The following is a 23,186-nucleotide window of genomic DNA, read 5'->3' on the forward strand; positions in this document are numbered from 1 at the left end:
ATCAACCACTTGGGCCAGCTACAGGTTGAAAACACTGGGATAAATAATTCAATTACATTAAAAGCATGTAAAACAGACAAGTTTTGACCCATGAAAAATAGGCTGAAAGAAAAAATGACATTGCACCAACTTTTCACAAATTTCAAGCCTCTCTAATACTATTTAACTTTTAAAATGACTAACCCTATTCCTTAGACACTGACAAACTAGAAAACAAATTTGAAAAGATTATAAAAATATTAAAATCCAATGCATCCAAAAATTACAAAATTGACATTGGATGAAGAATTAGAAGAAAACTGATTTCTTTCTCAATTAGTTATTTTCCTTGCTCCTATGCCTGCATCACCAAGGAGTAAGCAAAGTTAATAGGTGAAGTTCCTTTCAATGTCTCCAAACATTGCAAGGGCCGAACTATGAACTTGTGGCAAAGTACTGTTGAAGGGTATAATGAGAGGGAAAAATGGAATATGTGGTTAAATTAGTATTTCAATGTCATTCTAAAGTTCCAAGGATGTGCAAGTCCTTTTACTAATTAAAAATGATATACTCTTCCATTGAATGACTAATTGTTTTATTTGGTTAGTACTTTTGATGTCCTTGATCATACATTTTCCATCTCTCTCTAATGACTAACAAGGATGTATGCTATCAAGAGGGAATAAATCTACCATTTTTTATATAAATATAAATACCTTATGTCTTTTAGGCAACTGATGTTGATGTAGTTCCAAGGATGAGTAGGAGACTTACTCTGTTTCCAACTTTACTCAACTGATTTTAACTTCTGCAACAATTTGTTTCAACAATTTGTTCTTAAGTTGTAATTTTCATGTAGAGTAATGCTTTTGACTTCTGATTTTTGACATGTTTCTATGACAGCATGTTTTGGCCGCATCAGAAGAGATTAAGAAAATGGCACACTGGGAGGTTGATGTTCAAGTTGATATCTTCCATGCAAAATCTGGTGCAAATCGTCTTGTCAGTGGCTTGTTTAAGGGGAAAACACTTTTGTATTCAGATCTTAAACATGTGGTCTTGCGAATCTTGCCAAAATATGGATCAGAAGCAGAAGAAAATGCAATTCTGGTTTCTTCTCACATTGATACTGTTTTCTCAACGTATGTTTCCTTTATTTGTCTTCTTCTGTGGTTAAAAATTTTCTGAGTAGGACTGCTAGTTATACAGACCTTGGGAGTACTTTGAACTTGTTAACCATTCTTGAAAATGTTTTCTTGGATCCCTCTAAGGATGATATCAGAATTTGGACCCCGTCCTCCTTCGGTACTTTCTCTTGTGCTTCATTCTTTGAAACCTTATCTCAGCCTTCTGCCTCTAGTGGTCTTGTCTTTCCATGTTAAAGAGGATTGGAGCAAGCCCATTCCTCCTCGGGTTGGTAGTTTTTGTTGGAAAACATTCTTGGAAAGAATTAACACAATTATTTGCTTTAAAGAAAGAGACCCAATTCTTGTCTATCCCCAGATAGGTGTATTCTCTGCAAAGTTGAAGGGGAAACTGGTTACCACCTATTGATTTCTTGTGGTCTTGCTTGTTTGCTAGAACTATTTTGGAATGGGTTTTCTCCCTTTTTGGGTGTAGCTGGACCCCCTCCCCTTGAATGTGCAAAGCTTCTTCTCTCCTTACTTTGGTTAGCCTTTAAAAAGAGGGAGAATTATGTGGAGATGTATTAGGGCTGAAGTTTGTTGGTCTATCTGGGAAGAAAGAAACTCACATACCTTCTCAGAAAAAGGAAAGAACCATTGAGAATGTAATGGAGTTCATACACTTAAGGGTGGCTCACTGGCTGAAATCCCTGAACCTATTCATAGTTTTCTCCTTTGATGACTTGCTAAGAAATTGGTTAGAAATAGCTAATTTTGCCCAGGTTAATAAGGCTTCTTCTCCCTCTTAGGCATCTCCCCCCTGGATTCATAAAGCTGAATTTTGATGGAAATAGTTTAAGGAACCCAGGTCTCTCTGGTTTAGGGGGAGTGTTTAGGAATTAGGAAGGGCTTATTATAGCCATGTTCTCAGGCCCTATTGGAGAAGGAGATTCTCTTAGCGCTGAGATCCTTGCGGCTCTGGAAGGTGCCCAAAGAGCAAGGGAGTTGAACTTAAGGAAAGTGGTTATTGAAGGTGACTTAGAGGTGGTGGTGAGATGGCTAAAGGAAGATAACTCTGGTATCTGGAACTACATCAATGAAAAGAAAAAGTTTAAGTGGCCGACTAGGGACATTGAGGTGAAATACAATTGGGTAAAGAGAACTGCTAACTCACTTGCTGATGGGCTAGCCAAGCAAGGGGTGAATAGGGGATCTTTCTTTTGGGATCATTTCTAATTTTGTATCCTTTGTTTTGCTCTAATGGGGGAGTTAAGAAAGTTTACCTCCCCCCTCTCTTGTAATTAAAGTTTCTTATTCTTAATAAATTCTGCCGTTACTGATAAAAAAAAACAAATACAAATAGGAATAAATAGAGAGGATTAAGAAAAGATTGACTACTCAAAACTCAAGTATTAGTGGTATTCTGCTCCAAGCTAGATTTTTGTAGGTTTCAAAACTGAACTTGAATTAGAACTCCTCTCGGAACTGTTCTACTACAGTAAAAAATGGTGTCAATCTAGTTTCTTGTGCGAACACGGTGATAGAGGGATTGGAAAGCGCCAATGGGCTAACTACTCAAAACCCAAACTCCCAATACTTGAAAACCCTAGCTGGGGTTGAGTTACAACTCAAATAAGAGAGAAAAAAACCAAAAGACCCCCACAGAAATAGCCCCCTTCTCTTTTAATAGCTGGCTGGAAAATCCAACTAAGATATTTACTCAAAAGCCCCTACAATGTCCCCCCTTCACAAACGACTCTATAGGAACAAAAATTAATTTCGAACAACCCCCAAAAGATAATTTTTGTTACAAAAATACCCAAGAGACCAAAACCCAATGGATGTGCGCCCAACTGCCCTTACTAGAATCTAAATTAAAAAATGACGAAATTACCCCTGGGCCCAAACTGACAACAGAGCTACCAAAAACAACTATTTGGCATCCTACTTCAAAACAAACAAGTTCAGAACATTTTTACATCATTTCTTCTTTATTTATTGGCTCATCAATTGCCCCTGCTTATGGATCATTGCCCATTTTATTTTTTCCTTCTTTCTATTTCTTTTTTTTTTTTTTTCGAATAAATCCATGTTATTCATCAGAACATAGAAAAGGAAGGAGAAAAGATTTTGTGGGCGTAAGATATCTTGGATACTTAATGTTCCATTCATGAATTTTTGGTTGATGACAAGGAGTCTCATTAACAATTAATTTTCCCGTATAAAAAACAATTGATTGTCCCTTATCAAGTCTCAATCCTTCCCTATATTCCTCATTTTGAAACTAGGTACTAATAAAAAGAGCATTACTCAGTGTTGGTTCCGGATATTTGGGGCCTTGGGTGGGGCGGACTGGATACAATCCTAACATTTCACATTTTTTTGCATGAAGGCAAAGGTATGGATCAGGCCATGCATGATGAGCCCAAAAAGGCGAAGGTATGCAAGAAAAATTATCCTAAAGACCATTCATTCTGTTGGAGAGTTGACCAGACATGCAAGGGTCTGTGTCTGATATATGGATTTGGTACTGTGTCTGGGTTATGGATCAGATATTGGGTTTTATGGTGAGGGCTATTTCTGGCTTATATCCATTAGGGTAATTTAGGTCTTACAAGTTTCTATTGTTCAAGTCATGGGTTATGTTTCCCTATGGATCATGTGTTTCTATGTTGAATTAAAGGGCACTTCTATTTAAAGTCTTTTGTGGTCATTTGAGGAAGTGAGAAGCTACCAAACCAAACTATGTTAAGTTAGTATGTCTTTCTGTTTATCATTTCCTAATCCACATGCTGACAATCTTCTCCCTTAATTGTCCATAATTGTTGCATAGGAAATTTGGGAGACAATATCAGTATAATCTTTGTTTTTTTTTCCTGTTTTTGTTGTTTAAGTTGGAACAGTTTCTTTGATTTTCAGGGAAGGAGCTGGTGATTGCAGTTCATGTGTTGCTGTTATGTTGGAACTTGCCCGGGGGATTTCTCAATGGGCTCATGGATTTAAAAATGCTGTTATATTTTTGTTTAACACTGGGGAAGAGGAGGGTCTTAATGGTGCTCATAGTTTTATAACACAGGTTTGGAGTATTTGACATGCCTCCTACTGTGCTTCATTTTTTTTTAATTCATTTGTAATATTGGTAAAGATATCATTCATTCTACAGGTTAATCTACATCATTCTTACAATCATACATGGAAATTATCCTTTACTGATAAAAAATCAAGTACACCAAGATGGAAATTGTAGTACTATTTGAAAAGTGCTAGAATCTGTTTGTATAGGTAGCAGGATATAAATGTCATTTTTTCTTTGTTTTATTTAAGTAGGGGCAGTTTAGTCAATGCATATCATATTATTATAATAAACAGAGATGTTTTACAGTTAGGAGATCAGTTCAGTTTGATCTCATCTGCTTTTAGTCCTATTTTCTATTCTCCCTCCTCTTTCTCTCCTCTTCTTCTTACTACCTAGTTTGCTTTCAAATTTGTTTTCTCCTTGTTTTCTTTTATCCTGAGATTTATTCTAGTCTGATTACATGGTATTAGAGCACCATTAATCACCTGGATAGGTTTCAGCTTTTTTGTCCCCAGCCCTGCGCATAGGAGATTCTTACCTCTACACAGAGAAGAATTACCAATTGATTTTTCTGGACTGATCGCATCAAGGATAGGAGGGCTTTCGTGCCTCAGCCTGGGTTGGTTTGTGTTGATTGAGTGGAGTTTTGAGATTCCTCTATTCGACAGTTCAAAGTGGGAATTGGAGTATGTTTAGGCTAGTTGATTTAACAGTTGAGTACTCTATCAGTTCATTTGTTTGGGTAATGGAAGAGTAAGAAGCAGAGTGTGGTTGCTTGTAGTGCTAAAGCGAAGTACAGGGCGATGGCTCATACCACTTGTGTAATCTGGTTGGAGCATCTACTTTAGGATATTGGAGTGGTTATTTCTGAGCTCATCAAGTATTTTGTGACTGTTAATGAAGTGGTATTTCGGTCTTTGTACCTGTTGAGATTGCTGAGTTGTTCTATTATGCTAGTTCGAGTGCCTCTTACTTAAATAAGGGCACTGATGTCTTTTCCTCACATTAATAATATAATATCAGGTCTGGTCGAAAGGAGTGTTGAATTTTTCCCTAATTTGAACCAGACCTTCTTCTTGCTTGCTTGCTTTACTTGACTGCTAACGGACAAACAGACTTCTAGGGCAGGCCGAACTTCAACATGGTATCAGAGCCAAATTAAACAAATCGGACTTGCCTAGAATTCTGTCTTCTGCGCATTCGACCTAGTTTTTTTTTCTTTGATTTCTCAGCTGTCGATTGGAGATTGGGAGAAGGGCTGAAAAGGAGTGATCACCCTCTTCCCTTGGAGATGTCTATGCCTCCGGTTGTGTCATGTGTGGTCGGTTGCTGTGTTTTCTAAGCCCTCCCCTAATCAATGTAGGGCTTGTACGCGTGGTGCAGTGGGTGTTTTCTTTCTTCGTGTGGTTGTCCTTCAGGCGATGAGGTAAGGAGTTTCTTTTATGCATAATTTCTGTTATGAAGCACATAAGAGGTATGTACAGATCGTATGGAGGGGTTTCAGATTGTAGTGTGCTAGGGTTTATGCTGGTTTGTGTGTGATTCGAAGGGAAGTGGTATTCACATAGTGGTGAAACTTTAGGTAGCTGTAGAGTAGGATCTGTGGTGTTACAAATGCAACTTTCAGCACTTATTATTGCTGAAATCAGTGTGCAGAATTTGGTGAAGTGTCTGTGTGCAGTGTGCAGTGTGTAGTGTGCAGAATTCGGTGATAAAAGAATTCAGCAATGGGAGATAACAGCGATAGTAAACCTAATGTGATGATATCTACTGACTACCTGAATGTCCAAATGACCTCCATTAAACTGAATGGGGAGAATTATGTCCCTTGGGCTAAGTCTGTAGAGGTTTTTTTGAAGGCAAAGAAGAAGGTGAAGCACATAAGAGAGGAGAGACCCCCCACTGATTCTCATGAGTATGAAGACCGGGAACAAGAAGATGCACAGATCATCACGTGGTTATGGAACAGTTTGGAACCCAGAATTAGTGTGAACTTCATGTTTCTTGACACGGCCAAAGAGGTAGATCATGCTAAGAAATTGTATTCTGGTTAGGACAATACAACCAGGGTATATCAACTGTATCATGAATATTTCAATCTGCAACAGGGCAATCAGAGTCTTGAGGAATACTATGCCAGTATGAGAAATATCCGTAATGAGTTGAATGTCTATCACCCTCTCACTCTTGATGTCAAGATTCAACAACAACAGAGGGAGCAACTTGATGTGACTCGGTTTCTAGTGGGACTGAAATCCACCAGAAACCGAGTATGAACCAGTACGAGCCCAGATACTAGGAGGATCAGCCCTTCCATCTTTAGATGTGTTTGCTCGACTTCGGAGGACTTCCATTGGATCTAGGGAAAACCCTAATGTCTCAGATAGATCAGCATTTGCAGTATCGAGAGGTCGAGGTGTTAGAAGTGGGGCTCGAGGAGCCCAGTCTGGCCGTGGTGGTAGTAGTGGCCCAGTATATGGCCGGAGTGGTAGTGGTGGATCTACACATACCCGTGGTGGTGGTCGTACTGGAGGCAGAGATTCAGGGGGAGCTTGTGGTAGAGGACGTGGCTCGGGTCCACGGAGGTGTACTCATTGTGGTTTGGATGGACATACTATTAATTATTGCTATGACTTGCATGGTTCACACTCGACTTGGGCCAATCATGCCATGACTAGTGACACTAGTTCCAGTTTTAGACAGGAGAACCGTTCAGCTGATCAGATGCCTCCTACCTCTTCAGATGGTCCAAGCAAGGAGATGGTGAGTGTTCCTCGTGATGAGTATGAAAGGTTCGTTCAATCCACATCGCAGCACAACACAACTACTTTTGCACACTCAGGTATGGCTTGTTTGGCATCCACACCCCCAACCCTTGGATTATTGACTCTGGAGCCTCCGATCACATGATTGGAACTCCTGATGTGTTTTCTTCTCTCACTCATTGCTCAACATCACAATCTGTTACACTTGCTAATGGCTCCACATCATCTATTTGTGGTGTTGGTAATGTTGACCTGGACCATGTATCCCCTTCCTTAGTTTTGTATGTACCTAAGCTTCTATTTAATCTTATGTCTGTTAGTAAGCTGACCAAGTCACTTAATTGCTCCATTACATTTTACCCCTCTATGTGTGTTTTTCAGGATCTCAAGACGGGGATGAAGATTGGTGGAGGGCATGAAGCCGGTGGATTGTATTATATTGATGGTGGTGGAAGAATGTCAACAGCCCTTCAGTCATCTATCTCTCATCTCCAGTGGCATTGTAGATTTGGTCATCCTTCGCTTTAAGTGTTAAAGTCTTTGGTTCCTTCGTTGAGTCAACTTTCTGTTCTAGATTGTGAGTCGTGTCAATTTGGGAAACACCATCATGTTCCCTTTAGCTCTAGGGTTGATAATCGTGCATTGAGTCATTTTTCTTTAATTCACTCAGATGTTTGGGGTCCTTATAAAGTGGTGTCATATAATGGATACTGATATTTTGTTATTTTTGTTGATGACTTTTCAAGGATGACGTGACTCTATTTAATGAAGGAAAGAAGTGAATTATTTACCATCTTCCAAAAATTTTATGCTGAGATTTGCAATCAATTTGGTGTTCACATTAAAATTTTCCGTTCTGATAATGGCCGCAAATATTTGTCTTCATCTTTTCAAGAATACTTGGACCAACATGGCATTATACACCAAACTTCATGTACTTACACCCCACAACAAAATGGGGTGGTTGAGAGAAAGAACCGACATCTTTTAGAAATGGCACACTCCCTCATGCACCACATGAATGTTCCCAAACCCTTTTGGAGTGATGCGATGCTCACCTCTTGTTTCTTAATTAATCGGATGCCCACATCTATCCTTGATGGTCGTTCTCCATTTAATGTCTTGTTTCCCACCATGTCTCCATTTCCGCTTTCTCCTCGGGTATTTGGGTGTGTCTGCTTCGTCCATAATCTGGGTTCCAGGAACGAGAAATTAGATGCACGATCCCTTAAGTGCATATTCCTTGGCTATTCCCGGACTGAGAAAGGGTACAAGTGTTACCATCCCAATTCTCGTCATTCCTTGGTATGTGCTGATGTTACCTTCTTTGAGTCTACTCCGTTCTTTGTGGGGTCCGGTGATGCTTCTTCCTCCACATCACCTCCTCCTCTTCCCCTTCCTGTGGCTGATCCTCTTCCTCTTGTTCCAGCCGTGCCTACGTCCTTGCCTCCAGTGCCACCGTCCGTCCACCTATCCGTCACGTGTATACACATCACCCACGTGTACCGGCTACGACTCCTCTGGCTTCATCACCGTTGACAAATCCAACTCTAGACCCGCCACCAGCCTCCGACCTTGATCTTCCTATTGCCTTACGGAAAGGTAAACACACTTGTACCCTTCATCCTATTTCCAATTATGTTTTACTTACTCACCTTTTCGCCTCCCATCGCCAGTTCATCTCTTTGTTATCTTCGGTGGTTGTCCCTAAGGATGTTTAGGAGAAGCCCTTCACCAGAGTGGTGTCGTGCTATGAAAGAAGAGCTCTCTACTCTCCATCATAATCACACTTGGGACCTCACCGCTCTTCCTCCTGGGAAACAGGATGTTGGTTGTAAGTAGGTTTATACCGTTAAGTACTTGCCTGATGGTCGTGTTGAGCGCCTGAAGGCGCGAATGGTAGCAAAAGGGTACTCCCAAACCTATGGTATTGACTACATAGAGACCTTCTCCCCGGTTGCTAAGATAGGGTCAGTTCGCGTTATCAACTCTCTTGCAGCTATGTATGATTGGCCCCTATATCAGCTGGATATCAAAAATGCATTTTTGCATGGTGATTTGCTCGAGGAGGTCTACATGGAGCAACCACCAGGGTTTGTTGCACAGGGGGAGGATGGCAAGGTATGCAGACTTAAGAAGGCTATATATGGACTTAAACAGTCCCATCGAGCATGGTTTGGTAGGTTTAGTGAGGTGGTAAAGAAGTTTGGTATGAAACAGTGCCAAGTTGATCATTCTGTCTTCAGTCATGACTCTCCGGCAGGAAAAATACTACTGGTGGTGTATGTAGATGATATCGTTGTTACTGGGAATGATAAAATGGGCATTGACAAGTTGAAGGCCTTTCTACAGGAATACTTTCAGACAAAGGACCTTGGCAAATTGAAGTACTTCTTGGGCATAGAGGTAGCAAGATCTAAGCATGGTATTAATCTGTGTCAGAGGAAATATGTGCTTGATTTGCTGGAAGAAACAGGTTTGTTAGGTATAAAATCAATTGAGACACCTATGGAAACAAATACGAGGCTGGGTAGTGATATGGGTGAAGTATTTGAAGACCCTGGCAGATACCGACGACTTGTAGGCAAACTAAACTATCTAACCATTACTCAGCCAGATATTTCATTTGCGGTTAGTGTGGTGAGTCAGTTCATGCAGAAACCTTTGGTCCCTCATTGGAATGCAATGCTAAGGATTGTGAGGTATTTGAAAGGAGCTCCTGGTCGTAGTTTGCTATACAAAAGTGGCGAAAAACTGGAAATAGAAGGATACACTGATGCTGACTGGGCTGGTTCTATGTCTGATGGGCGGTCTACCACAGGCTATTGCACTTTTCTAGGGGGTAACTTGGTAACGTGGAAAAGTAAGAAGCAAACAGTTGTGGCAAGAAGTAGTGCAGGAGCAGAATATAGGGTTATGGTACATACTGATTGTGAATTAGTGTGGCTAAGGAACCTTCTATAGGAGATAGGGTATGACATTAATACTCCAATGAAGCTCTATTGTGACAATTAGGCTGCAATTCATATCTCTTCTAATCCAGTGTTTCATGAAAGAACCAAGCACATTGAGGTTGACTGTCATTTTGTGAGAGAGAAGGTGCTGAATGGAGTGATAGAGACTGCATATGTTAATACGGGAAACCAGTGGGCAGACTTGTTTACAAAAGGTTTGAGTCGGGGGAGAGTGGACTACATATGTAACAAGCTGGGATTATATGATATATACTCACCAGCTTGAGGGGGAGTGTTAGTGAAGGGGTATTTCAGTCTTTGTACTTGTTGAGATTGCTGAGTTGTTCTATTATGTTAGTTTGAGTGCCTCTTACTTAAATAAGGACACTGATGTCTTTTCCCATCACATTAATAATATAATAACAGGTCTGGCCGAAAGGAGGATTGAATTTTTCCCTAATTCGAACCAGACCTTTTCTCTCTTTCTTCCTTCTTCTTGCTTGCTTGCTTTATTTGATTGCTAACGGACAAACAGACTTCTAGGGCAGGCCGAACTTCAACAGTGACAATCAAGCTGCTATCCATATATCCTATAATCCAATATTTCATGAAAGAACCAGACATATAGAAGTAAACTGCCACTTTGTAAGAGAGTCACAAGTGGTGACATTGTGACTCCTAACCTGAGATCAGAAGAACATGTATCCGATCTCTTTACAAAGGTCTCAGCTGGGCAAGGATGGATTACATTTATGGCAAGCTGGAGCTCTATGACATTTTTGCTCCAGCTTGAGGGGAAGTGTTAGAAGCTGTTGTATAGGCGGAAGGATATAAATGTCATTCTTTTCATTGTTTTATTTAAGTAGGGGCAGTTTAGTCAATTTACACCATATTGTTATAATAAATAGAGATGGGCAGAAGTTAAGAGATCAGTTCAGTTTGATCTCCTCTGCCTTTAGCCCTATTTCTGTTCTTTATATTCTTTTATTCTGAGATTTATTCTAATCTGACTACAAAAGCCATACCTTTCTTTGAAGTGGTTGCTTATATATTTTCTTGATTTTTCAAAGCAATAAACTGTTATATTATTGTATATCTTCTGTGATTTCTTACCACTGGATTAGAAAACCAGATAGTGGTTTGATTGACTTGTTGGGCAGAGATGGAGTTCACAGGGGGGATTTGAAACAGGGTCCTGTGCTACAGTCAAGGATTTCTTCTCATTTTATGTTTTAGGCAACTGCTCTGTTATTCTTCCTTTATTTTCTTTTAATAGAATTCTGATACTGTTACCTATAAAAGAAAAGGAATGAGAAATACACTGTTTCTTCAGAATCCTTTGACAGAGTATGGGAAAAATCTTCATCGAATTGTGGAATTAATGAGTTGTCTCAGCTACAGACAATTTTTTGATAGGGCTTAGCAAAAGGATTTTTTTTTCTTTTTGTATTTCAAGGGGATTGGAAGGGTTTGGTTTTTCTTGGGTGATTATTCCTTTCTTTCTTTGTTGTGGGTGATTTCTTATCACCTTTTCCTCCTTTCTTTTCAATATATATATATATATATTTTTTTTTTTTTTTCTATTTAGTTAAAAAATTGTCTGTAGCTGAGGTAAGAGAACCCCCTCCCCCAAAGATCATGGTAAACTGTTAGTTTGTGCCATAGTGGTTCTTTTGAATAATTGAATCCATTTCAGAAATCATATACACAGGAGCTGTGGAATCTCGTTAAGAAAGTGGTGATGCCATAATGGTTTCCAGAAAGCTTTACCAAAATACCTTACCTAGACCTAATATCATTGGCAATTCTTTATATATGAGGAATTGAGGATAAATTTGACGTACAAGAAGTGGCACCTCTCATGTGATTAGTAGGGCCTTCATCTGTGTCTTGGTGGAAATAGCCTTTCTGACAGGACTTCTAAAGGTCCAAATGATGTGTCTTTCACTGTCTGGGCAAAATCTCCAATCCTGGAAGGTCTTGAATTGTCAAGCCAATAGAGGATGGCAGCCTAAGGGGATTATATTGAATAGGTGTTGAACTGCTGTACAAAGTAAACAAGATTCACTCTTAATTGGGTTTAGAGGGTAATATGGAGTCCAGGAAAGATGATGGACTGATAGAAGTAATGGAATAGGATGATTTGAGACAATTAGAGGATGATTGGTTTAGTTAGGAATAAAAACTAGTTGGGGGTCTAAACTAAGGACTAGGGTGATTCCATTTTTCTTTGTATACATTATATAATCATTCTGTTAATGATAAAAAATAGCCATAACTTGGAGGGAATGAAGAAACTATGGGTTTAAATAATTTAAGAGAGTAATTGGGGGTAGATAGCTGGGGCTAGTCTACCAAAATGGGCTGACTTGTTTAATTTGTAACATTGTAATCCATTTGTTCTTTTATGTCAAATCAATAAAATTTCAGTTACTGATCAAACAAAAATATTTAAGAGAATTAGTTTTTGAAAATTTGGTTTGAAGATGGAAGCTAAGAGTTTTTTGTTCAAGGGATGCAGAATTGAAGGAAAGGCAACACTCAAGATCAGGGAAATGAACATGGCGATGATTTTGTTAGTAGGCAGGGAGGCAATCGAATGATGTCTACAATTCATAGAGGGGGCTTTACTTTCAGCAAGAAATACCTATTGTAGGAAGTTGAAAGCAGTAGATGAAGGGAACTATATTGCAGAAAGAAAGGAAAATGCAAAGAGGAGATACATAACTCTCTACAAATTCTTTGGGAAAGGTAAAAACAAGTTGTTTGCTTTGTTGAGGGAAGAAAAAGCGACTGATGGAAAGAGATTCTAGAGTCTTGCAGAAGTTCTTGAAGCATGAAGAAGAGGAATCAGAGGTGGCTAATAGAGCTGAAGAATTGAAGAACAAAGTAGGTCCAAAGAAGCTGGAATGACTAAAGAACTATTGTTAACAGGGAAAGGAAGAACAAAGTAGCTCAAAATGATAGCAAGTGGTGAGAAAGGGGACTGGAGAGATCAGTGTAAGTCCTCAGGCCTAGAAAAAGATAGAAGCAATGATAATAAAATAATTGGAGCTTAAGGGTGCAGTAAATCTGAATTGGAGGGCGAGGTGGAAGTAGTAGCGGTAAATCTGAAGTCTTTGTTAGGAAATATCATTGTTATCATTGTTTGAAAGTGGTGTCCCACTATCTAATGCGGAGAATGGATGTAGAAGACAATGCCATCATTTGTATTTGGGGGCTTCCTTTTCACTTGTGGAAGAGGTGTTCAAGTTAATCATTTTGTTGTGCAGTACGAAGCTGGATGGTTTTTTGTGATCAGTCTTCACTTTGCTGCTATTTTCTTGAGTGGAGTTAAACTGGAGGAGATTCCAAGGAAAGTTGAAGTTTTTATTGATCAAATGTATTAGTTATCCAGGTTAACAATGCCCGTTGAAGCAACTTTGTGAAAGGACGCTAGGTGGGAGGAAGATGGAGGGCTCAAAGAAGAAAGTTTACATGGTAGGAAATGAGTGGTTAATTCAAATGAGATGAGAAGTTATACAAATTTGGAAGAACAAAGTCTGGGTGGTGGAAAATCTGAGAAAACAGGAGGTATTTTTGGATCAAGAAAAGAAGGGTCAGCATGTGGCTGGTCATATGCCCAGGCGCTGATCAGTGTCATTAATGGCACTTCACATGTGCAGAAAGACCAAGGTGAGAATTGGAAATTTGACTGTGCATTAGAGGGCTCGAGAGTGAACCAAACCGATGGGGTAAAACCAGTCGACAAGACCCATTATGTGATACTTAAGAAATTTCATGAGGGGTAGGGAAATAATGAATATTGGGCCTGGTGTCTTGAAGCGTTCTAAAGACAGATGTAGGTAAAAGCCCAAAGGGGGGGGGGGGGCACGTGACCTACTTAAATTGCACATGGTAAGTGGAGGGATGATGGTGGATGCTAACTTGTATCCACCATTGTCTTCCTCAATCAAGTTGGGGAGCTATTGAGGCCTTAATGACAGGAAAATGTCAAGGACATTTCTACAGTGGGTTCCAAGCAGTGATTTGAAAGGCATGCCTAGGTGCACAAGCTAGAAACATTTTAGGCTCTGCACCTAGGTCCAGGTGCAGCCCCTTTGAAAAGGTGTATGCCTGGTGTGCTTTGTGCTATAGCTTGAGTGTGTGCCTGGTGCGCTTTGTGCCTTAGCTTAGGCACATGCCTTTGAAATAGTGCAATTAAGAAATGTAGAGGAGATGGGCCGAATGGCCCATAGGCTGTCATTGTATGTTATGTTTATGTTTTCCTCTGTAATGGGCCTTATTCTGGGCCCATACTCTTATATACTCTGTTTTTGTAATTTCTTGCCCACCCAAGGGCCTCTCTGTAATAATTCAAAGATTAACTTAATAAAATGTTTTAGAGTGTTAGAGGGAGGTTTAGTTCGAACCTCTCACTCTCTAACTCTCATTGCCACCAGCTCTCTCTCTCTCTCTCTCATCTTCTTAATCTTCTCTTGTTTGTTTTCTGGTTTTGCATCTAATCTCAAGCAGTTCTATACTTCAAGAGGGCTGTTTTCAACTTGGTATCAGAGTAGGCCAGAGCTTGGCGTGACCCTCATGTGGTTCTAGTCCAGCCGACCGCATGAGGATGTTCTAGGGCTGGAAGTTTAAAGTCATTCGCCTAGTTCTTGGAGGTCATTGGAGGGTGCCCAAGTCTCTACCCACTTGGAGAATAGTTCAGTGACCAGGAAGAATTAGAGAGAAAGGTGTTCGGCCTGATTTGAAGCTCAAATAAGAGATTCACATACTGTAAGTTACCGCAGTTATTGCTGGGTTATTTTCTTTGCTTGGGAGGGCTGTTAAAGTACTTGAAACCCCTCTCCATTCTGCTCTACTGTTCGGCTGTTGCTGGACTGATTCAACTCAGAGATTTTTGGGTTATTTTGGGAAGCAGTTCGACTGTTGTTGGACTATCAAGTTGCTGAAACTGGTTTGGACTCAATGGTATTAGTCTCTAATTCAGCCCAACCTTTTCTTGGACCTATGAAATACTATTGAAGTGGATTCTACTAGTTATCAATAGGGTGTTAACTACTGCACACAAAGTGTTTGTTAAAAGGCCTCTTAAGGACTGTCGACTGTTATTTATTCTCTTTGGAACAACGGTTGTTGGGGACCTGAAATACTTTGTGTTTGGAGGTCTGCTGGTTGCCCCTTGAAGGCTGAAACAGTATTTCTTCTTCTAGAAAGAGCTGCCACCGAGCTTGGCTGTCACGGTTGTCAAGACTGAACTGATTTTGTGAGCTGTGTGGTGTTGCCGATTCAGCTCAAACCAAGTTCATCAAGAATCCCTGCACTTTGAGAAACTTATTAAAACCCTAATTGGAACCTTTTCATGATGAACTTCTCAGACCTTGAAAGCAAGAGTGCTGTTGAATATGGACAGACTTTGGGAACCCTAGCCGATTCTATGTTGGCTGTAACTACAGTTAAACTTGATGGAACCAACTACTTGGCATGGTCACAATCAGTGAAAATCCATATTTGTAGCAGAGGAAAATGGGGGTTTGTTTCTGGGAGCAAGAAAGCTCCCCCAGAGGACGATCCATCTTATGAGAGATGGATGCAAGAGAACTACACAGTGATTGGGTGGCTTGTGAATTCAATGCAGACACAGATTAGTCAACACTATCTTTGGATGAACTTGGCTAAGGAAATCTGGGATAGTGTTGTAGAAACCTACTCCTAGAAATTGAATGTTGCCAGAGCCTATAAACTGAGGAGTGATGTGAAGAATCTAAGATAGGGGGAGAAATCCCTTGCGGCATACTTCTCAACCCTGAAATCTTTATGGCAAGAGATTGATCTGATAGAGGCTGTAACATGGGATACCCCCAATGATGCTAAAACATACAGGAAATTAGTTGAAAGGAACAGGGTCTTTGAGTTCCTAACTGGGCTGAATCCTGAATATGATATCACAAAGCATAACATTTTGTCCAAGGAAAGTGTTTCATTGTCGCAAGCATATGCTTTGGTCAACGGTGAAGAGAGTAGAAGACAAGTACAGGTTCAAGGAGTTGGCATCAATGATCATTTTGCAAATATGGGGGTTAAACCCAAAGGGGTTATAGGGGGTCCCAGTGGCACAGGAAAGAAGGAGGCGGTCTGTGAATATTACAAGAAGATGAAACACACCAAGGAAAAAGTGTTGGAAATTGCATCCCAGTCTTGTCCTTGTTCGGTTCCAGAAGAAAAATGATAGTAGAAAGACAGGGAGTGCAAATGCAGCCATGGGTACAGATACAGAAGTTGAGTCTGCCTGTGCATAGTTGGCAGCCATGAAAACCGAGTATGAGAAGTTTGGAAAGATGATCAACCATCTTGAAGGTGTAACTTCATCATCCAACCCTTCTGGAAATTCAGCCACCACCGCATTTGCTCACTCAGGTATAAGAGCTTCTACTAACCATGCATCCACCTCAGGTAATCCTAAGACCCTTCGGATCATAGACTCAGGTGCTTCTGATCACATGACCAACCTTTCCACTCTGTTTGTTTCGTATGATTTGCTTCCTGGTCGAGACAAAATCACCTTAACTGATGGTTCTCTTGCCTCTATTTCTGGCAAGGGAACTGTCAAGGCTACAAACTCCTTACTCTTATCTTCCACTTTTCATGTACCTAAATTAAATACCAATTTATTATTTGTAAGTAGCTTGACAAAGTCATTGAATTGTTGTGTAACCTTTTCCCCTTCTCACTGTGTGTTTAAGGACCTGGAGTCTCGGAAGGTGATTGGGAGTGGCCATGAAGCGAATGGAATATACTTGCTCGACACTCCTGGCCAATGCTTTGATCATCCCAAGAATGCTGCCTTTGGTTCTACTTCTTTAGAGTCGGTCAGTCGAATTATGTTGAGTCATTGTCGGTTGGGTCATTTACCTTTTTCTGCTTTAAGTCATTTACTTCCCGAATTGTTTAAGGGAGTCAGTGTGTCCAGTCTCAATTGTGAGTCATGTCAATTGTCAAAGCATTGTAGAAAAAATTACCCTGTGAGCAATAAAAGATCTTATTTTCCTTTTCATATTGTGCACTCTGATGTGTGGGGGCCTTACCACTTATCTTTTATGGGGGGCTACATATATTTCATCTTGTTTATTGATGATTTTTCTAGATTCACTTGGATATATCTAATGAAATCCCGTGATGAAGTCCCAAGACTTGTGAGGCAATTTCATGAGCTTGTTTTAACTTAATTTGATACCAGAATTAAGGTTTTCAGATCTGACAATGCAAAAGAGTATTTTTAGAAGAGTTTATCCTTGTATCTCTCTGACATGGGGGTTTTTCACCAAAGCTCCTGTGTTAGAACCCCTGAACAAAATGGAGTTGCTGAAAGGAAAAATAGACATATTGTTGAAGTTGCAAGGAGCCTTTTGTTTGCCTCACATGTTCCACAAGATTTTGGGGTGATGTTGTTCTTACTGCTACCTATCTCATAAACCGTATGCCTTCCAGGGTTTTAGGGTTTAAATCCCCCTTCAGTCTTCTTCATCCAGATAAAGATCTCTTCCCGATTCCTCTTCGTGTGTTTGGTTGTACCTGTTATGTTCACATTCCAAGTGCCCAGAGACATAATTTTGAATCAAAAGCCCACAAATGCATATTCCTTGGTTACTCCCCCACACAAGGGTTATTGTTGTTTTGATCCAACGGCTGGCACTCGACATGTCTCTATGAATGTTACCTTTGATGAGCTTTCTCCTTTTTATGGTTCCTCTCAGGAAGGACATTGTCAACAGGGGGAGAGTCTGTCACAAGTATTTGCTCTTCCTCTTCCTGTCCCAGTTGAGTCACTTGACAAGCCTGTATCCTCACCAAATGAATCAAAGGAGGATCAACCATTTCATTCCTCTTGCCCTAGTGCCCCTATTTCTTTACCTCCTCGTCCTACCCATAATCCCAAAGTGTATCAAAGGCAAAGATCCAGGAATGAGCAAGTCGTTTCCCTTACAACAGATGAGACTCATACATTCCCAATCACAGATGAGGTAATAGGTATTGCTTCAGCCTCTTTGGAACCATCTTTCCCAGATCTTGATGTCCCCATTGCTGTTAGGAAAGGAAAGCGGAAGTGCACTTCACACTGCATTTCGGTTGCTTCTACTTTCTCCTTCATACTTTGCCTACCTCTCTTCAGTTGCTTCTAACCCCATTCCTAGGTCTGTGTTAGAAGCTCTTGGGATTCCAGAATGGAGAGATGCCATGAAGTCTGAAATGGATGCTCTACACAAAAATGATATTTGGGAGGTGGTGGATTTGCCTGAAGGGAAGGATCTAGTTGGGTGCAAGTGGGTCTTTACCATTAAATACAGGGCTGATGGGACTATTGAGAGGTACAAGGCCAGACTTGTTGCAAAAGGCTACACACAGACATATGGGATTGACTACCTGGAGACCTTTGCTCCTGTTGCCAAGATGACATCTGTGAGGGTTCTCTTATCTCTGGCAGTTCACTTTGATTGGCCTCTTTATCAGTTGGATGTAAAGAATGCATTTTTGAATGGTGACTTACATGAGGAGGTCTACACGTGTCTCCCTCCAGGAATGTATGGGAAAGATATGCAAGGAAAGGCATGCAAATTGAAGAAATCACTTTATGGCCTCAAACAGTCTCCTAGAGCCTGGTTTGAGAAATTTAGAGCTGCACTTGTTAAATTCGTCTATGTTCAGATAATCAGATCATACTCTCTTTGTGAAGAAAAGTGGATCTCTAGCAGTGTATCTCATTGTGTATGTTGATGACATTATAGTGACTGGTGATGATGCCTCTGGCATTCGGGCCCTTAAGTCTTTCCTCCGTACAAAATTTGAGATTAAGGATCTGGGGGAGTTGAGATACTTCCTTGGCATAGAAGTTGCTAGATCCAAGGATGAGATTCTTATTTCCCAGAGGAAATATGTCCTTGATTTGCTGTCTGAAATTGGAAAAATGGTTGCTAGACCAGCTGCAACTCCCATTGATGTGAGTCACAAACTTTCAGCTTTGGATGGAACATTGTTGGAAGACAAAGGGGTCTTTCAGAGACTTCTTTGGAAGCTCCTGTACCTGTGCATGACTCGGCCAGATATTGCGTATGTTGTCAGTTGTATTAGCTAGTTCATGCATGCTCCTAGAGATACTCATATGGCAGTAGTAGAATGAATTTTGTGCTATCTGAAAGGCTCTCCAGGAAAATGAATTCTATTTACCAAGCATGGTCATCTGAAACTTGAAGCCTATACTAATGCTGATTTGGCTGGAAATATTGATGATAGAAGATCTACTTTAGGGTATTGCAGTCTGGTGGCTGGTAATGTTGTCTCTTGGAGGAGTAAGAAACAACCCGATCCTCCGCCGAAGCAGAGTATAGAGCCATGGCACATGGAGTCTCTGAATTGTTGTGGCTAAGGTCCTTAATGGAAGAACTTGGGATTGATCATGACAAACCCATGATGTTGTACTATGATAATCAGGCTGCCATCAACATTGCTCACAACCCAGTACAACATGATAGAACCAAACATATTGAGGTTGATAGGCACTTTATTCGAGAAAGAGTCTCTTCCGGTGAAGTGTGTCTTCCATTCATAACTTCTGAAGGACAATTGGCAGATTTCTCACCAAGGGTATTTCCAAGGCAAGGCTTCAACATGACACTAGCAAGCTGGGCATGATTAACATCTATGCTCAGCTTGAGGGGGAGTGCAGAGGAGATGGGCCGAATGGCCCATAGGCTGTCATTCTATGTTATGTTTATGTTTTCCTCTGTAGTGGGCCTTATTCTGGACCCATACTCTTATATACTCTGTTTTTGTAATTTCTTGCCCACCCAAGGGCCTCTCTGTAATAATTCAAAGATTAACTTAATAAAATGTTTTAGTGTTAGAGGGAGGTCTAGTTCGAACCTCTCACTCTCTGACTCTCATTGCCGCCAGCTCTCTCTCTCTCTCTCTTTTTAATCTTCTCTTGTTCGTTTTTTGGTTTTGCATCTAATCTCAAGCAGTTCTATACTTCAAGAGGGCTGTTTTCAACTAGAAAGAAATAAAGAAATTGAAAGTTTGACATACTTGCATATGTTTTATATGCTATGGAAGAAAGGGTGGTAGGTTCTTTAGTGGCTTGTTTAGAGTGTTCTACCACCCTCTGGCCTATGATCTACCTAGGTATTCCTCTTGGTTCTAATCCTAAGATTTTGGAATGCAATTTTCGAAAGGTATGAAAAGAGATTGGTTGCATGGAAAATGAATTACATATGTTTAGGTGGTAAGATTACTTTGATAAAATTTGTGTTTTCTAATTTGCTAATTTATTTTCTCTTTGTTTTTAGGATTCCACCAAGGGAAGCAAAGAAGTTAGATAAAGTGATGAGAGATTTCCTCTAGGAGCCAGGAGCAAGGAATTAAGTGGGTTGGATATCAAGAATGTGGTTAAAAAGAATAGAGCTCTTCTAGAGAATTGGTTGTGGAAATGGCTGCTACAGAGAGAGAGAGAGAGAGAGAGAGAGAGAGGTTGTGGTATAAGGTGGTAGATAGTATTCATGGAGTTCGGAGAATGGTTGGGATGCTGGAGTATCTCATTGAACTATGTTTGTAGCACCTTGGAAAGCAATTCATGGTATCCTTCCTCATTTTCTCAGTCTTATTAGGTATTATGTGTGCTTTGGTAATTCGGTTCGGTTTTGAGAGGATTTTTGATTAGTGACTCTCCTCTTAAGGACCTTTTCCCCTCTTTGTACTCCATTTCTTTGTACAAAATGAGGTTATTTCAAAATTCCTTACCCCTTTATCACTTCCTTTTGGTCATAATTAGGCAATTAGGATCTTGGTTTTCATAGAGGGTTGAGAGATGAATAGTTTGTTTCAATGGAAAAGATTTTGTTTCTTCTGAGTAAAGTTTGTTTGGAACCCCATAAGCTTGGCAAAAGGGTCTAGTTCCTCACCCAAAGGTCTTTTTTCTTGTGCCTCCTTTTTAAGTCCCTTTGTTAGACTCTTAATCCTCAAGTCTTTACCCTCAAGGAAGTATGGTCTAGGTCTATCCCTCCTAATGCCTTTTTTTTTAATGGAAAAATAATCACCTTGGATTGTTTGGAAAAGAAAAAAACCCTTTGTATGTATTTCCTTGATTTGGTGCATCATGTGTAAATCAAATGGTGAAAACATAATTGTTAAGGTGCCTAGGTGATTCTAGATGGCAGTGGGGTGCCAAGTTTTCTAGTTTTGTATACAATTCAGCATGCATTTTATTTGGAAAAATAACAAAATTCTCTATTAGTAACATTAAATTTCCTCTTAAAACATAGAAAATCAACATATCTAGGACTATTATTTTCAATTATATTATTTCAATACTTTCAAATTGATATTAATATAACAAATATTTAATAAAGCAATTTCATATCAAATTGGCAACTAGAGAAGGTTATTTCATCAATTCTCCTTTGATGATTTGTGGATAAATTGGAGTGTGGTGTCAAGAATTTCTTCAATGAAGGATAGGGTAAACTTCATGTGGACACCTCCTTTGGAAGAATACATGAAGTTGAATTTTGATGGGAGTAGTCAAGGTAACCCGGGCCCATCTGGAATTGGAGGGGCTATAAGAGACAAGGAAGGAATTGTAAAGGCTTGGTTCTTTGGACTGGTCAGTATGGGAGGCTGCTGTACAAGGAGTTAGATTGCAAATGAGCTGAGCATGGAGAACTTGATGATTGAAGGTGACTCTAAGGTAGTTAGGGATGGCAATTTCACGGGAATTTTAGGGTATCTGATCCATCCCAAACCTAATAGGACCTGTTTATCAAAACCTTGTAGGGTTTGGGTTTTGACCTTAGGGTACCTGGTACCTGAACTTAATTATACTTAATGCGGGTACCCACTCCCGATACCTTATATAGGCATCTTTTGCATTGACATAGCACACTTTCTTTTTAAGAGGGGCATCACATTTTACTTATGTGATGTAAAATCGGGTGCAAGGTTCAAAGTATCTAAAAATGCGAAGAATATTGAAGATGCAATTAAAAGAAATGCATTTGGATTTTGGATATGCTTTGGATATGTATTAGATACAATGGAAAATTTAAGATACACATGGATACACCGTGGAAATTCAAATATATAATAAAAAATATATGAATTTTATTATAATATACAACTCTAATAACTCTATACATAAGAAAAATGTATTTTAATAGTTTTGACTTTATGTGAAGTGTAATTTCACCATACAAAATGGGATGTATAAACCATCGGAATGTCCCAAGGAACATTGATATACACATATATGCATAGCTTAACAAACTAATGTTATAAATCTCATTAATGATCATGTAAAAGGTTACAAAATTTAAAATAAACAAAGTTTAATAAATAATAGTGTTATGTGTAGTAGAAAAATTACAATCTCCTAAGAAATAGTCATAAAAAAAGTCTCTTAAATGGATAGTTGAGATTATAGAGGCAAAAGCATTCCAAGTTGGTTTGGTTATGGGATTTATGGCTCGAGACCTAGGTATTTGCAAATGAATATTTTCTGTACTTTAATATGTGTGGATATAATATGGTTGCTTATCAATGCTGGTTTAACAAGAAACATGAAACTTGAGAATACAATGGGTGGGGAGAGTGGCGAATGTAATGGCTGATTATTTGACCAAGCAAGGCATCAATAGGATTCGATAATACTAGGCTTAGTTGTAATATGTATTCTGTAATGTTTGATTATTTTTTTGGGAGAGGTTGCTGCTCATGCTTCTTCAAGGGATGGTTGTTCTGTTTGAACCTTAATGGCATTAATAAATTATTCATTTATCAAAAAATTTAAGAGAATTAGAAGAATTCTATTACTTGGTTGCAATGGGAAATCAGGTAAATTTCCAACTCCAAATAGTACCAATCAAATATACCTCAAGAGAAATAAGAGAAAGATGGAAAATCCCTTGAATCACCCTAGGCTTCTAGAAATCATTTCTAGTATTTAGGAATCACTTGTATATGTAGTTGTATTACATTGCTCAAGGTTGCAACAGCACGTAATCCTATTTCATTCTTTCACCTTGAAAGATTGATGTTTAACTTAAGATTTTCCAGACTTACAATAGATAAAGTGTAAAGGAAAGCTAGGGGACACTTTATCATAGTTGGACCAAAAATGAAAGAAATATGGTGAACTATTAATTGACTTTCAACTACTCCACAATGACTTCTTAAGGGACTGTTTTTGATCCCTATCAGCCAACTGCCATCAAACATTAACCTAACCTCAACAGAGATTCTATCA

At 39.6% G+C, this 23,186-nt stretch overlaps 1 protein-coding gene across 4 annotated transcripts in view; it reads left to right on the forward strand.

Moving 5' to 3' along the window:
* Window positions 1-23,186, forward strand: part of LOC148868423 (Zn-dependent exopeptidases superfamily protein) — a 104,305-nt gene that overhangs the window by 16,700 nt on the left and 64,419 nt on the right. For all 4 annotated transcript variants that reach the window (XM_088971256.1, XM_088971257.1, XM_088971258.1 and 1 more), the window contains exons 3-4: window positions 883-1,121; window positions 4,023-4,179. In XM_088971256.1, coding sequence (XP_088827382.1) covers window positions 883-1,121; window positions 4,023-4,179 — 396 coding nt within the window. The remainder of the gene's footprint in view (window positions 1-882; window positions 1,122-4,022; window positions 4,180-23,186) is intronic.

The sequence above is a fragment of the Nelumbo lutea genome, chromosome 2 (genome assembly GCF_056320005.1).
Source record: "Nelumbo lutea isolate HS-2025 chromosome 2, American lotus-T2T, whole genome shotgun sequence".
NCBI lineage: Eukaryota > Viridiplantae > Streptophyta > Magnoliopsida > Proteales > Nelumbonaceae > Nelumbo > Nelumbo lutea.